Here is a 17,082-nt window from a genome sequence, read left to right on the forward strand (position 1 = left end):
TCTGAGAGCAATGCAAGGGGATCTGAGAGCAATGCAAGGGGATCTGAGAGCAAAGAGAGCCCTGAGAGCAATGCAAGGGGATCTGAGAGCAATGCAAGGCGATGGGAGTGCAATGCAAGGGGATCTGAGAGCAAAGCGAGGCCTGAGAGCTTGCAAGGCCGGCCCTGTGCGATGCAACGGGAGCTGGGAGCGATGCAAGGGGAGCTGGGTGCAATGCAAGGGGATCTGAGAGCAAAGCGAGGCCTGAGAGCAATGCAAGGGGATCTGAGAGCAATGCAAGGCCTGAGAGCTTGCAACGTGAGCCCGAAGCGATGCAAGGCCGGCCCTGTGCGATGCAACGGGAGCTGGGAGCGATGCAACGGGAGCTGGGAGCGATGCAAGGGGAGCTGAGGGCAATGCAAGGGGATCTGAGAGCAAAGCGAGGCCTGAGAGCAATGCAAGGGGATCTGAGAGCAATGCAAGGGGATCTGAGAGCAAAGCGAGCCCTGAGAGCAATGCAAGGGGATCTGAGAGCAATGCAAGGGGATCTGAGAGCAAAGAGAGCCCTGAGAGCAATGCAAGGGGATCTGAGAGCAATGCAAGGCGATGGGAGTGCAATGCAAGGGGATCTGAGAGCAAAGCGAGGCCTGAGAGCTTGCAAGGCCGGCCCTGTGCGATGCAACGGGAGCTGGGAGCGATGCAAGGGGAGCTGGGTGCAATGCAAGGGGATCTGAGAGCAAAGCGAGGCCTGAGAGCAATGCAAGGGGATCTGAGAGCAATGCAAGGGGATCTGAGTGCAATGCAAGGGGATCTGAGTGCAATGCAAGGGGATCTGAGTGCAATGCAAGGGGATCTGAGAGCAAAGCGAGCCCCGAGAGCAATGCAAGGGGATCTGAAAGCAATGCAAGGGGATCTGAGAGCAATGCAAGGGGATCTGAGAGCAAAGCGAGCCCTGAGATCAATGCAAGGCCATCTTTGTGCAATGCAAGGGGATCTGAGAGCAATGCAAGGGGATCTGAGAGCAAAGCGAGGCCTGAGATCAATGCAAGGCCATCTTTGTGCAATGCAAGGGGATGTGAGAGCAATGCAAGGGGATCTGAGAGCAAAGCGAGGCCTGAGAGCAATGCAAGGGGATCTGAGAGCAATGCAAGGGGATCTGAGTGCAATGCAAGGGGATGTGAGGGCAAAGCAAGGCCTGAGAGCTTGCAACGTGAGCCCGGAGCGATGCAAGGCCGGCCCTGTGCGATGCAATGGGAGCTGGGAGCGATGCAAGGGGATCTGAGTGCAATGCAAGGGGATGGGAGAGCAAAGCGAGGCCTGAGAGCAATGCAAGGCCATGGGAGTGCAATGCAAGGGGATCTGAAAGCAATGCAAGGGGATCTGAGTGCAATGCAAGGGGATGTGAGGACAAAGCAAGGCCTGAGAGCTTGCAAGGCCAGCCCTGTGCGATGCAATGGGAGCTGGAAGCGATGCAACGGGAGCTGGGTGCAATGCAAGGGGATCTGAGTGCAATGCAAGGAGATCTGAGAGCAAAGAGAGCCCTGAGAGCAATACAAGGGGATCTGAGAGCAATGCAAGGGGATGTGAGAGCAATGCAAGGCCTGAGAGCTTGCAAGGCCGGCCCTGTGCGATGCAATGGGAGCTGGGAGCGATGCAAGGGGAGCTGGGAGCGATGCAAGGGGATCTGAGGGCAATGCAAGGGGATCTGAGAGCAAAGAGAGCCCTGAGAGCAATGCAAGGGGATCTGGGAGCGATGCAAGGGGATCTGAGAGCAATGCAAGGGGATCTGAGAGCAAAGCGAGGCCTGAGAGCTTGCAAGGCCGGCCCTGTGCGATGCAATGGGAGCTGGGAGCGATGCAATGCAAGCTGGGTGCAATGCAAGGCAATGGGAGTGCAATGCAAGGGGATCTGGGAGCAAAGCGAGCCCTGAGAGCAATGCAAGGCGATGGGAGTGCAAAGCGAGGCCTGAGCAACGCCATGGCTTGCAAGTGCATTGCAATTGCAATGATGCAATGCAACGGGATGCAAATGCATTGCAGTGCAGCTGCAAAGGGCCGCCCGAGCGACGCGATGCAACACCACTGCAATGCAACGCCGCTGCAATTTGACCGCGGTGCAATGCAATGCAATGCAACCACACCGCAATGCAACAATGCAATGCAATGCAAAGCAGTCCCACTGCAATGCAACGCAACCACACCACAATGCAATGCAATGCAACCACACTGCAATGCAATGCAACCACACCGCAATGCAATGCAATGCAACCACACTGCAATGCAACCCAATAATGCAACGCAATGCAGCCCCAATGCACCGCAATGGAGCCCCACTGCAATGCAACCACACTGCAATGCAATAATGCAAAGCAATGCAACCACACCACAATGCAACCTCACTGCAATGCAACCACACAGCAATGCAATAATGCAATGCAATGCAGCCCCAATGCAATGCAATGCAACCACACCACAACGCAATGCAACCACACTGCAATGCAACAATGCAATGCAATGCAACCACAACTCAATGCAACCCAACCACACCACAATGCAACAATGCAATGCAATGCAACCACACCACAATGCAATGCAATGCAATGCAGCCCCAACGCAATGCAACCCAATAATGCAACGCAATGCAGCCCCAATGCACCGCAATGGAGCCCCACTGCAATGCAACCACACTGCAATGCAACAATGCAATGCAATGCAACCACACCGCAATGCAACAATGCAATGCAATGCAACCACAACTCAATGCAACCACACCGCAACGCAATGCAACCACACCGCAACACAACCACACCGCAATGCAACCACATTGCACCACAACAATGCAATGCAATGCAATGCAGCCCCGCTGCAATGCAACCACACTGCAATGCAATGCAACCACACCGCAATGCAACAATGCAATGCAACCACACTGCAATGCAACAATGCAATGCAATGCAGCCCCAATGCAATGCAATGCAACCACACCACAATGCAATGCAACCACACCGCAACGCAACAATGCAATGCAACCTCACTGCAATGCAATGCAATGCAACCACACTGCAATGCAACGCAACCACACTGCAACGCAACAATGCAATGCAACCACACCACAATGCAATGCAATGCAATGCAGCCTCAACGCAATGCAACCACACCGCAATGCAACAATGCAATGCAATGCAATGCAATGCAGCCCCAATGCAATGCAATGCAACCACGCTGCAATGCAACAATGCAATGCAATGCAACCACACCTCAATGCAACAACACAATGCAACCACACTGCAATGCAACAATGCAATGCAATGCAACCACAACTCAATGCAACCACACCGCAATGCAACCACACCGCAACGCAACAATGCAATGCAACCTCACTGCAACGCGACAATGCAACGCAACCGCAGCAGCCCCGTTGCAACTCACCCCTATAAGGATCCTGGCTCGGGTTGAGCTCCGGGGACGTGGCCGATTGCACGGGGAGCTGCGGCACCGCAACCTGATTGGGCACCAGAGAGTGAGCAGAGCGCAGCCCGACGCCGTCCTCGCGGTGAGCACCGACCTGCAAAGGAGGACGAGTTGCAAAGCTGCTTTGCAAAGGGCGGGACGACTGCGAGCTTGCAAGGAAAACGAGCAGCGGGGTTGCAAAGGCGAAAGGCGTTGCACGGTTGCAAAGCCGGAGCGCCCTTCCGACTTCCCTTTGCTTCCTTCCTTCCTTCCTTCCTTCCTCCCTTCCTTCCTCCCTCCCTTCCTTCCATCTTCCTTCCTCCCTTCCATCCTACCCTCCTTCCTTCCTTCCTTCCTTCCTTCCTCCCTTCCTTCCTTCCTTCCTTCCTTCCTTCCTTCCTTCCTTCCTTCCTTCCCTCCTTCCTTCCCTCCTTCCTCCCCTCCTTCCTTCCTTCCTCCTTCTTTCCGTCCTCCCTTCCTTCCTTCCTTCCTTCCTTCCCTCCTTCCTTCCTTCCCTCCTTCCTTCCGTCCTTTCTTCCTTCCTTCCTTCCTTCCTTCCTTCCTTCCTTCCTTCCTTCCTCCCTTCCTTCCTCCCTTCCTTCCTCCCTTCCTTCCTTCCTTCCTTCCTTCCTCCCTCCCTTCCTTCCTTCCTGCCTTCCTTCCAACCTTCCTTCCTTCCTTCCTTCCTTCCTTCCTTCCTTCCTTCCTTCCTTCCTTCCTTCCTTCCCTCCTTCAGTCCTTCCTCCCTTCCTTCCTTCCTTCCTTCCTTCTTTCCTTCCTTCCTTCCTCCCTCCCTCCCTTCCTTCCTTCCCTCCTTCAGTCCTTACTTCCTTCCTTCCGTCCTTTCCTTCCTTCCTTCCCTCCTTCCCTACTTCCTTCCTCCCTCCCTCCCTTCCTTCCTTCCTTCCCTTCCTCTCCCATCGCCCCCAACCCCCCCACCCCCCCATTTCCCACCCTATACCCCCATTTCCCACCCTATACCCCCATTTCCTACCCCATACCCCCATTTCCCACCCTATACCCCCACTTCCCACCCCACACCCCCATTTCCCACCCAACCACCCCTCTCCCTTCACACCCAACCATCTCACACCTCCATTTCCCACCCTATATCCCCATTTCCTACCCCATACCCCCATTTCCATCCCTATACCCCCATTTCCTACCCCGTACCCCCTTCTCTTCCCCCAACCACCCCTCTCCCTTCACACCCAACCCCACCCTACACCCCCATTTCCCACCCCACACCCCCATTTCCCACCCTATACCTCCATTTCCTACCCCATACCCCCATTTCCTACCCTATACCCCCTTCTTTTCCCCCAACCACCCCTCTCACTTCACACCCAACCCCAACCACCCCCCCATTTCCCACCCTATACACCCATTTCCTACCCCATATCCCCTTTTCTTCCCCCAACCACCCCTCTCCCTTCACACCCAACCCTCCCACCCCCCCATTTCCCACCCTATACCTCCATTTCCTACCCCATACCCCCATTTCCCACCCTATAGCCCCATTTCCTACCCCATACCCCCATTTCCATCCCTATACCTCCATTTCCCGCCCCATACCCCCATTTCCTACCCCAACCACCCCTTTCCCTTCACACCCAACCCTCCCACCCCCCCATTTCCCACCCCACACCCCCATTTCCCACCCTATACCTCCATTTCCCACCCCATGCCCCCATTTCCTACCCCATTCCCCCTTCTCTTCCCCCAACCACCCCTCTCCCTTCACACCCAACCCCACCCTACACCCCCATTTCCCACCCTATACCCCATTTCCTACCCCATACCCCCATTTCCTACCCTATACCCCCATTTCCTAGCCCATACCCCCTTCTCTACCCCCAACCACCCCTCTCCCTTCACACCCAACCTCCCCACCCCCCCCATTTCCCACCCCACACCCCCATTTCCTACCCCATACCCCCATTTCCTACCCCATACCCCCATTTCCTTCCCTATACACCCATTTCCCACCCAACCACCCCTCTCACTTCACACCCAACCCCCCCACCTCCCCATTTCCCACCCTACACCCCCATTTCCCACCCTATACACCCATTTCCTACCCCATACCCCCATTTCCATTCCTATACCTCCATTTTCCACCCTATACCCCCATTTCCCACCCTATACCCCCATTTCGTACCCCATACCCCCATTCCCTACCAAATACCCCCATTTCCATCCCTATACCTCCATTTCCTACCCCATACCCCCTTTTCTTCCCCCAACCACCCCTCTCCCTTCACACCCAACCATCTCACACCCCCATTTCCCACCCTATACCCCATTTCCTACCCCATACCCCCATTTCCATCCCTATACCTCCATTTCCTACCCCATACCCCCTTCTCTTCCCCCAACCACCCCTCTCCCTTCACACCCAACCCTCCCACCCCCCCATTTCCCACCCCACACCCCCATTTCCCACCCTATACCTCCATTTCCCACCCCATGCCCCCATTTCCTACCCCATACCCCCTTCTCTTACCCCAACCACCCCTCTCCCTACACACCCAACCCCCCCACCCCCCCATTTCCCACCCTATACCCCATTTCCTACCCCATACCCCCATTTCCCACCCTATACCCCCATTTCCCTCCCAACCACCCCTCTCCCTTCACACCCAACCCCACCCTACACCCCCATTTCCCACCCTATACCCCATTTCCTACCCCATACCCCCATTTCCATCCCTATACCCCCATTTCCTGCCCCACACCCCCATTTCACACCCAACCACCCCTCTCCCTTCACACCCAACCATCTCACACCTCCATTTCCCACCCTATATCCCCATTTCCTACCCCATACCCCCATTTCCATCCCTATACCCCCATTTCCTACCCCATACCCCCTTCTCTTCCCCCAACCACCCCTCTCCCTTCACACCCAACCCACCCTACACCCCCATTTCCCACCCTATACCCCATTTCCTACCCCATATCCCCATTTCCATCCCTATACCCCCATTTCCTGCCCCATACCCCCATTTCCTACCCCAACCACCCCTTTCTCTTCACACCCAACCCCTCCACCCCACCATTTCCCACCCTATACCCCCATTTCCTACCCCATACCCCCATTTCCCACCCCAACCCCCATTTCCCACCCCAACCACCCCTCTCCCTTCACACCCAACCCTCCCACCCCCCCATTTCCCACCCCCCCCATTTCCCACCCCATGCCCCCATTTCCTACCCCATACCCCCATTTCCCACCCCATACCCCCATTTCCCACCCTATACCTCCATTTCCCGCCCCATACCCCCATTTCCTACCCCAACCACCCCTCTCCCTTCACACCCAACCCCACCCTACACCCCCATTTCCCACCCTATACCCCATTTCCTACCCCATATCCCCATTTCCCACCCTATACCCCCACTACCCACCCCACACCCCCATTTCCCACCCAACCACCCCTCTCCCTTCACACCCAACCATCTCACACCTCCATTTCCCACCCTATATCCCCATTTCCTACCCCATACCCCCATTTCCCACCCTATACCCCCATTTCCTACCCCAGATCCCCTTCTCTACCCCCAACCACCCCTCTCCCTTCACACCCAACCCTCCCACCCCCCCATTTCCCACCCTATACCTCCATTTCCTACCCCATACCCCCATTTCCCACCCTATAGCCCTATTTCCTACCCCACACCCCCATTTCCCACCCTATACCCCTATTTCCTACCCCATACCCCCTTCTCTTCCCCCAACCACCCCTCTCCCTTCACACCCAACCCCCCCACCCCCCCATTTCCCACCCTATCCCCCCATTTCCTACTCCATACCCCCATTTCCCACCCCACCCCCCCATTTCCTACCCTACACCCCCATTTCCCACCCTATACCCCCATTTCCTACCCCACACCCCCATTTCCATCCCTATACCCCCATTTCCTACCCCACACTCCCATTTCCCACCCCAACCACCCCTCTCCCTTCACACCCAACCCTCCCACCCCCCCATTTCCCACCCCACACCCCCATTTCCCACCCTATACCTCCATTTACCACCCCATGCCCCCATTTCCTACCCTATACCCCCATTTCCCACCCAACCACCCCTCTCACTTCACACCCAACCCCAACCACCCCCCCATTTCCTACCCTATACCCCCATTTCCTACCCCATACCCCCATTTCCCACCCTATAGCCCTATTTCCTACCCCACACCCCCATTTCCCACCCTACACCCCCATTTCCCACCCCACGCCCCCGTTTCCCACCCCAACCCCCCCGACCCCACCTTACCATCAACGAATGCCTGTTGGCCGACAGCAACCCGGTCCCGTAGCCGGACCCCAACCCCACCATGACCCCATAATGGCTTCCCTTCCCTTTCCCCCCATCCTTCCCTTTCCTTCCCTCCCCTCTTCTTCCCCTTTTCTTTCCTTTCTGCTTCCCTATCCTCCTTTCCTTCCTTCCTTCCTTCTTTTCCTTTCTTCCCTTCTTTCTTCCTCCTTCCTTTCTTTCCTCCTTCCCTTCTTCGCCTTTCTTTTCATCTATTTTCCCCTTCCTTCCTTCTTTCCTCCCCTCTTTCCCTTCCTCCCTCCCTCCCTTCCTTCCTCTCCCATCACTCCCAACCACCCCACACTCCATTTTCCACCCCAACCACCCCTCTCCCTTCACACCCAACCATCTCACACCCCCATTTCCCACCCTATACCCCCATTTCCCACCCCACGTCCCCATTTCCCACCCTATACCCCCATTTCCCACCCTATACCCCATTTCCTACCCCATACCCCCATTTCCCACCCTATACTCCCATTTCCTACCCCACACCCCCTTTTCTTATCCCAACCACCCCTCTCCCTTCACACCCAACCCTCCCACCCCCCCATTTCCCACCCTACACCCCCATTTCCCACCCTATACCCCCATTTCCTACCCCATACCCCCATTTCCCACCCCAACCCCTATTTCCTACCCCAACCACCCCTCTCCCTTCACACCCAACCCCCCCACCTCCCCATTTCCCACCCCACACCCCCATTTCCCACCCTATACCCCCATTTCCTACCCCATACCCCCATTTCCCACCCTATACCCCCACTTCCCACCCCACACCCCCATTTCCCACCCAACCACCCCTCTCCCTTCACACCCAACCATCTCACACCTCCATTTCCCACCCTATATCCCCATTTCCTACCCCATACCCCCATTTCCATCCCTATACCCCCATTTCCTACCCCGTACCCCCTTCTCTTCCCCCAACCACCCCTCTCCCTTCACACCCAACCCCAACCACCCTCCCATTTCCCACCCTATACTCCCATTTCCTACCCCATACCCCCATTTCCCACCCTATACTCCCATTTCCTACCCCATACCCCCTTCTCTACCCCCAACCACCCCTCTCCCTTCACACCCAACCTCCCCACCCCCCCATTTCCCACCCCACACCCCCATTTCCTACCCCATACCCCCATTTCCTACCCTATACACCCATTTCCCACCCAACCACCCCTCTCACTTCACACCCAACCCTCCCACCCCCCCATTTCCCACCCTACACCCCCATTTCCCACCCCACGCCCCCGTTTCCCACCCCAACCCCCCCGACCCCACCTTACCATCAACGAATGCCTGTTGGCCGACAGCAACCCGGTCCCGTAGCCGGACCCCAACCCCACCATGACCCCATAATGGCTTCCCTTCCCTTTCCCCTCATCCTTCCCTTTCCTTCCCTCCCCTCTTCTTCCCCTTTTCTTTCTTTTCTGCTTCCCTATTCTCCTTTCCTTCCTTCCTTCCTTCTTTTCCTTTCTTCCCTTCTTTCTTCCTCCTTCCTTTCTTTCCTCCTTCCCTTCTTCGCCTTTCTTTTCATCTATTTTCCCCTTCCTTCCTTCTTTCCTCCACTCTTTCCCTTCCTCCCTTCCTTCCTCTCCCATCACTCCCAACCGCCCCACACCCCATTTCCCACCCCAACCACCCCTCTCCCTTCACACCCAACCCCCCCAATCCTCCCATTTCCCACCCTACACCCCCATTTCCCACCCTATACCCCCATTTCCTACCAAATACCCCTATTTCTCACCCTATACCCCCATTTCCCACCCCACGCCCCCATTTCCCACCCAACCACCCCTCTCCCTTCACACCCAACCCCCCCACCCCACCATTTCCCACCCTATACCCCCATTTCCCACCCTATACCTCCATTTTCCACCCTATACCCCCATTTCCCACCCTATACCCCCATTTCCTACCCCATACCCCCATTCCCTACCAAATACCCCCATTTCCCACCCTATACTCCCATTTCCTACCCCATACCCCCTTCTCTTCCCCCAACCACCCCTCTCCCTTCACACCCAACCTCCCCACCCCCCCATTTCCCACCCCACACCCCCATTTCCCACCCCATACCCCCATTTCCCACCCCACCCCCCCATTTCCTACCCTACACCCCCATTTCCCACCCTATACCCCCATTTCCTACCCCACACCCCCATTTCCATCCCTATACCCCCATTTCCTACCCCACGCCCCCATTTCCCACCCCAACCACCCCTCTCCCTTCACACCCAACCCCAACCACCCTCCCATTTCCCACCCTATACTCCCATTTCCTACCCCATACCCCCATTTCCCACCCTATACCCCTATTTCCTACCCCATACCCCCTTCTCTTCCCCCAACCACCCCTCTCCCTTCACACCCAACCCCCCCACCCCCCCATTTCCCACCCTATCCCCCCATTTCCTACTCCATACCCCCATTTCCCACCCCACCCCCCCATTTCCTACCCTACACCCCCATTTCCCACCCTATACCCCCATTTCCTACCCCACACCCCCATTTCCATCCCTATACCTCCATTTCCTACCCCATACCCCCTTCTCTTCCCCCAACCACCCCTCTCCCTTCACACCCAACCCTCCCACCCCCCCATTTCCCACCCCACACCCCCATTTCCCACCCTATACCTCCATTTCCCACCCCATGCCCCCATTTCCTACCCCATACCCCCTTCTCTTACCCCAACCACCCCTCTCCCTTCACACCCAACCCCACCCTACACCCCCATTTCCCACCCTATACCCCATTTCCTACCCCATATCCCCATTTCCATCCCTATACCCCCATTTCCTACCCCATACCCCCTTCTCTTCCCCCAACCACCACTCTCCCTTCACAGCCAACCATCTCACCCCCCCCATTTCCCACCCTATACCCCATTTCCTGGCCCATACCCCCATTTCCATCCCTATACCCCCATTTCCTGCCCCATACCCCCATTTCCTACCCCAACCACCCCTCTCCCTTCACACCCAACCCCCCCAATCCCTCCATTTCCCACCCTACACCCCCATTTCCCACCCTATACCCCCATTTCCTACCAAATACCCCTATTTCTCACCCTATACCCCCATTTCCCACCCCACACCCCCATTTCACACCCAACCACCCCTCTCCCTTCACACCCAACCATCTCACACCTCCATTTCCCACCCTATACCCCCATTTCCTACCCCATACCCCCATTTCCCACCCTATAGCCCTATTTCCTACGCCATACCCCCTTCTCTTCCCCCAACCACCCCTCTCCCTTCACACCCAACCCCCCCACCCCCCCATTTCCCACCCTATCCCCCCATTTCCTACTCCATACCCCCATTTCCCACCCCACCCCCCCATTTCCTACCCTACACCCCCATTTCCCACCCTATACTCCCATTTCCTACCCCACACCCCCATTTCCATCCCTATACCCCCATTTCCCACCCCACACCCCCATTTCACACCCAACCACCCCTCTCCCTTCACACCCAACCATCTCACACCTCCATTTCCCACCCTATATCCCCATTTCCTACCCCATACCCCCATTTCCATCCCTATACCCCCATTTCCTACCCCATACCCCCTTCTCTTCCCCCAACCACCCCTCTCCCTTCACACCCAACCCACCCTACACCCCCATTTCCCACCCTATACCCCATTTCCTACCCCATATCCCCATTTCCATCCCTATACCCCCATTTCCTGCCCCATACCCCCATTTCCTACCCCAACCACCCCTTTCTCTTCACACCCAACCCCTCCACCCCACCATTTCCCACCCTATACCCCCATTTCCTACCCCATACCCCCATTTCCCACCCCAACCCCCATTTCCCACCCCAACCACCCCTCTCCCTTCACACCCAACCCTCCCACCCCCCCATTTCCCACCCCCCCCATTTCCCACCCCATGCCCCCATTTCCTACCCCATACCCCCATTTCCCACCCCATACCCCCATTTCCCACCCTATACCTCCATTTCCCGCCCCATACCCCCATTTCCTACCCCAACCACCCCTCTCCCTTCACACCCAACCCCACCCTACACCCCCATTTCCCACCCTATACCCCATTTCCTACCCCATATCCCCATTTCCCACCCTATACCCCCACTACCCACCCCACACCCCCATTTCCCACCCAACCACCCCTCTCCCTTCACACCCAACCATCTCACACCTCCATTTCCCACCCTATATCCCCATTTCCTACCCCATACCCCCATTTCCCACCCTATACCCCCATTTCCTACCCCAGATCCCCTTCTCTACCCCCAACCACCCCTCTCCCTTCACACCCAACCCTCCCACCCCCCCATTTCCCACCCTATACCTCCATTTCCTACCCCATACCCCCATTTCCCACCCTATAGCCCTATTTCCTACCCCACACCCCCATTTCCCACCCTATACCCCTATTTCCTACCCCATACCCCCTTCTCTTCCCCCAACCACCCCTCTCCCTTCACACCCAACCCCCCCACCCCCCCATTTCCCACCCTATCCCCCCATTTCCTACTCCATACCCCCATTTCCCACCCCACCCCCCCATTTCCTACCCTACACCCCCATTTCCCACCCTATACCCCCATTTCCTACCCCATACCCCCATTTCCATCCCTATACCCCCATTTCCTACCCCACACTCCCATTTCCCACCCCAACCACCCCTCTCCCTTCACACCCAACCCTCCCACCCCCCCATTTCCCACCCCACACCCCCATTTCCCATCCTATACATCCATTTCCCACCCCATGCCCCCATTTCCTACCCTATACCCCCATTTCCCACCCAACCACCCCTCTCACTTCACACCCAACCCCACCCTACACCCCCATTTCCCACCCTATACCCCATTTCCTACCCCATACCCCCATTTCCTACCCCATACCCCCATTTCCTAGCCCATACCCCCTTCTCTTCCCCCAACCACCCCTCTCCCTTCACACCCAACCTCCCCACCCCCCCATTTCCCACCCTATACCCCCATTTCCCACCCCACGTCCCCATTTCCTACCCTATACCCCCATTTCCTACCCCATACCCCCTTTTCTTCCCCCAACCACCCCTCTCCCTTCACACCCAACCTCCCCACCCCCCCATTTCCCACCCCACACCCCCATTTCCCACCCTATACCTCCATTTCCTACCCCATACCCCCATTTCCTACCCTATACCCCCTTCTTTTCCCCCAACCACCCCTCTCCCTTCACACCCAACCCCCCCACCCCCCCATTTCCCACCCTATACCCCATTTCCTACCCCATACCCCCATTTCCATCCCTATACCCCCATTTCCTACCCCATACCCCCATTTCCCACCCCAACCACCCCTCTCCCTTCACACCCAACCCCTCCACCCCCCCATTTCCCACCCTATACCCCCATTTCCCACCCCATACCTCCATTTCCCACCCCATGCCCCCATTTCCTACCCCATACCCCCTTCTCTTCCCCCAACCACCCCTCTCCCTTCACACCCAACCTCCCCACCCCCGTTTCCCACCCCACACCCCCATTTCCCACCCTATACCCCCATTTCCTACCCCATACCCCCATTTCCTACCCTATACCCCCATTTCCCACCCAACCACCCCTCTCACTTCACACCCAACCCCAACCACCCCCCCATTTCCCACCCTACACCCCCATTTCCCACCCTATACCCCCATTTCCCACCCCAACCACCCCTCTCCCTTCACACCCAACCTCCCCACCCCCCCATTTCCCACCCCACACCCCCATTTCCTACCCCATACCCCCATTTCCTACCCCATACCCCCATTTCCTTCCCTATACACCCATTTCCCACCCAACCACCCCTCTCACTTCACACCCAACCTCCCCACCCCCCCATTTCCCACCCCACACCCCCATTTCCCACCCCATACCCCCATTTCCCACCCCACCCCCCCATTTCCTACCCCATACCCCCATTTCCCACCCTATACCCCTATTTCCTACCCCATACCCCCTTCTCTTCCCCCAACCACCCCTCTCCCTTCACGCCCAACCCTCCCACCCCCCCATTTCCCACCCTACACCCCCATTTCCCACCCCACGCCCCCGTTTCCCACCCCAACCCCCCCGACCCCACCTTACCATCAACGAATGCCTGTTGGCCGACAGCAACCCGGTCCCGTAGCCGGACCCCAAGCCCGCCATGGCCCCGTTGTGAGCAGCTCCTATCAAGCCGTGCATATCCCCGTGGCCACCCCCGATGGCCGTCCCGGCTCCGACCGCGTGGTTCCTCAGCACGTGGATGGCGTCGTCCAACCTCTCCAAGCGGTCCTCGATGCGGCTCTGCTGGGGGGACACCAAACCAAAGGGGCCTCAGCAGCCACGTCGGCCACCTCAGCCCCGTTCCTCCTGCCTTCCTGGCCCCATTTTCCCCTTTTTTCCCCTTTTTTTCCCTCATTTTCCCTGTATTTTTCCTTATTTCTCCCTTATTTTTCCTTTTTTCCCTGATTTTTCCCATATTTTTCCTTATTTTCCCATATTTGTTACTTATTTTCCCTTATTTTTCCTTATTTTTCATATTTTTCCTTTTTTCCCTGATTTTTTCCCATATTTTTCCTTACTTTTCCCATATTTGTTCCTTATTTTCCCTTATTTTTCCCGTATTTTTCCTTGTTTTTTTCATATTTTTCCCATATTTTCCCTGATTTTTCCCATATTTTTCTTATTTTCCGGTATTTGTTCCTTTTTTTCCCTTATTTTTCCCGTATTTTTCCTTATTTTTTCGTATTTTTCCTTTTTTCCCTGATTTTTTCCCATATTTTTCCTTATTTGTTCCTTATTTTCCATATTTGTTCCTTATTTTCCCTTATTTTTCCCGTATTTTTCCTTATTTTTTCGTATTTTTCCTTTTTTCCCTGATTTTTTCCCATATTTTTCCTTATTTGTTCCTTATTTTCCATATTTGTTCCTTATTTTCCCTTATTTTTCCCGTTTTTTTTCCTTTTTTTTCATATTTTTCCTTTTTTCCCTGATTTTTTCCCATATTTCTCCTTATTTTCCCGTATTTGTTACTTATTTTCCCTTATTTTTTCCCATATTTTTCCTTATTTTTCATGTTTTTCCTTTTTTCCCATACTTCTTCCCATTTTTTCCCATATTTTTCCTTATTTTTCCCGTATTTGTTCCTTATTTTCCCTTATTTTCCCATTGTTTTCCTTATTTTCCTTTTTTCCCTCATTTCTCTTTTTCCTTATTTTTTCCCTTATTTTTCCTTATTTTTCCCATATTTTTCTTATTTTTCATGTTTTTCCTCTTTTTCCCTTATTCTCCCTTATTTTTCCTTATTTTTCCCTTACTTTTCCATTGTTTTCCCTTATTTTTCCTTTACTTTTCCATTATTTCCTTTTTGTTCCTCTTATTTTTCGTTTATCTTATTTTTCCCCTTTTTTTTCTTTTTTATTTTTTCCTTTTTTTCCCTGATTTTTCCATTATTTTTCCTTACTTTTTGAGCATTTGTCCCTTATTTTCCCTTATTTTTCCTTATTCTCCCGTTGTTTTCCTTATTTTCCCTTTCCCCCCCTCATTTTCCTTTCTTTTTCCTTATTTTCCCCTTATTTTTTCTTATTTTTTCGTATTTTTCCTTTTTTCCCTGATTTTTCCCGTATTTTTCCTTACTTTTCCTGTATTTGTTCCTTATTTTCCCTTATTCTCCCGTTGTTTTCCTTATTCTCCCTTTTCCCCCTCTTTTTCCTTTCTTTTTCCTTATTTTCCCCTTATTTTTTCTTATTTTTTCGTATTTTTCCTTTTTTTCCTATACTTTCCCCCCTTTTCCCTGTATTTTTCATTATTTTTCCTTTATTTTCCCTTGTTTTTTCCCTTACTTCCATTATTTTCCTTATCTTCCTCTTATTTTTTTGTTTCTCGTATTTTCCCTTTATTTTTCCTTATTTCTCCCTTATTTTTCCTTTTTTCCCTGATATTTCCCATATTTTTCCTTATTTTCCCATATTTGTTACTTATTTTCCCTTATTTTTCCTTATTTTTCATATTTTTCCTTTTTTCCCTGATTTTTCCCATATTTTTCCTTACTTTTCCCGTATTTGTTCCTTATTTTCCCTTATTTTTCCTGTATTTTTCCTTATTTTCCCTTATTTTTTCCCATATTTTTCCTTATTTTTCCCGTATTTGTTCCTTATTTTCCCTTATTTTTCCCGTATTTTTCCTTATTTTTCCCATATTTGTTCCTTATTTTCCCTTATTCTACCCGTATTTGTTCCTTATTTTCCCTTATTTTCCCATTGTTTTCCTTATTTTCCTTTTTTCCCTCATTTCTCTTTTTCCTTATTTTTTCCCTTATTTTTCCTTTATTTTTCCTTATTTTTCCCATATTTTTCTTATTTTTCATGTTTTTCCTTTTTTCCCTTATTCTCCCTTATTTTTCCTTATTTTTCCCTTACTTTTCCATTGTTTTCCCTTATTTTTCCTTTACTTTTCCATTATTTCCTTTTCGTTCCTCTTATTTTTCGTTTATCTTATTTTTCCCCTTTTTTTTCTTATTTTTTTTTCCTTTTTTTCCCTGATTTTTCCATTATTTTTCCTTACTTTTTGAGTATTTGTTCCTTATTTTTCCTTATTCTCCCGTTGTTTTCCTTATTTTCCCTTTCCCCCCCTCATTTTTCTTTCTTTTTCCTTATTCTTTCCCTTATTTTTCCCTTATTTTCCCCTTATTTTCCTGACGTTCCTCTTATTTTCCTTTGTTTCTTATTTTTTTATTATTTTTCCCTATTTTTTCGTATTTTTCCTTTTTTCCCTGATTTTTCCATTATTTTTTCCTTACTTTTCGAGTATTTGTTCCTTATTTTCCCTTATTTTTCCTTATTCTCCCGTTGTTTTCTTTATTTTCCCTTTTCCCCCCTCATTTTTCTTTTTTATTTTTCCTTGTTTTTCCCTTATTTTCCTTACACTCCTCTTATTTTTCATGATTTTTCCCATGTTTTTCCTTATTTTTCCCCTTTTTTTCTTTTTTTCACTGATTTTTCCCATATTTTTCCCATATTTTTCCTTATTTTCCCGTATTTGTTGCTAATTTTCCCTTATTTTTCCTAATTTTCCCATTGTTTTCCTTATTTTCCTTTTTCCCCTCACTTCTCTTTCTTTTTCCTTATTTTTTCCCTTATTTTCCCTTTATTTTTCCCATATTTTTCCCTTACTTTTCCATTATTTTCCATACGTTCCTCTTATTTTTCTTTCTCTTATTTTTCCCTTATTTTCCCTGATTTTTCCTTTATTTCCTCTTATTTACCCTTATTTCCCTTCCATCCTCCTTTATTTTTCACTTATTTTTCCCTTATTTTCCTCTTATTCTCCTTATTTT

General features: G+C 52.3%; 1 protein-coding gene across 1 annotated transcript in view; it reads right to left on the minus strand.

Annotated features, from left to right (window-relative positions):
• LOC121108224 (transcription factor 4-like) overlaps positions 1 to 17,082 on the minus strand; it is a 65,849-nt gene that overhangs the window by 19,341 nt on the left and 29,426 nt on the right. Inside the window, exons 11-12 of the mRNA XM_040655274.1 lie at positions 13,851 to 14,054; positions 3,408 to 3,543 (exon numbers count right to left, since the gene is read on the minus strand). Of these exons, the coding sequence (XP_040511208.1) occupies positions 3,408 to 3,543; positions 13,851 to 14,054 (340 nt within the window). The remainder of the gene's footprint in view (positions 1 to 3,407; positions 3,544 to 13,850; positions 14,055 to 17,082) is intronic.

This window comes from Gallus gallus, chromosome W (genome assembly GCF_016699485.2).
Source record: "Gallus gallus isolate bGalGal1 chromosome W, bGalGal1.mat.broiler.GRCg7b, whole genome shotgun sequence".
NCBI classification, from domain to species: Eukaryota; Metazoa; Chordata; class Aves; order Galliformes; family Phasianidae; genus Gallus; species Gallus gallus.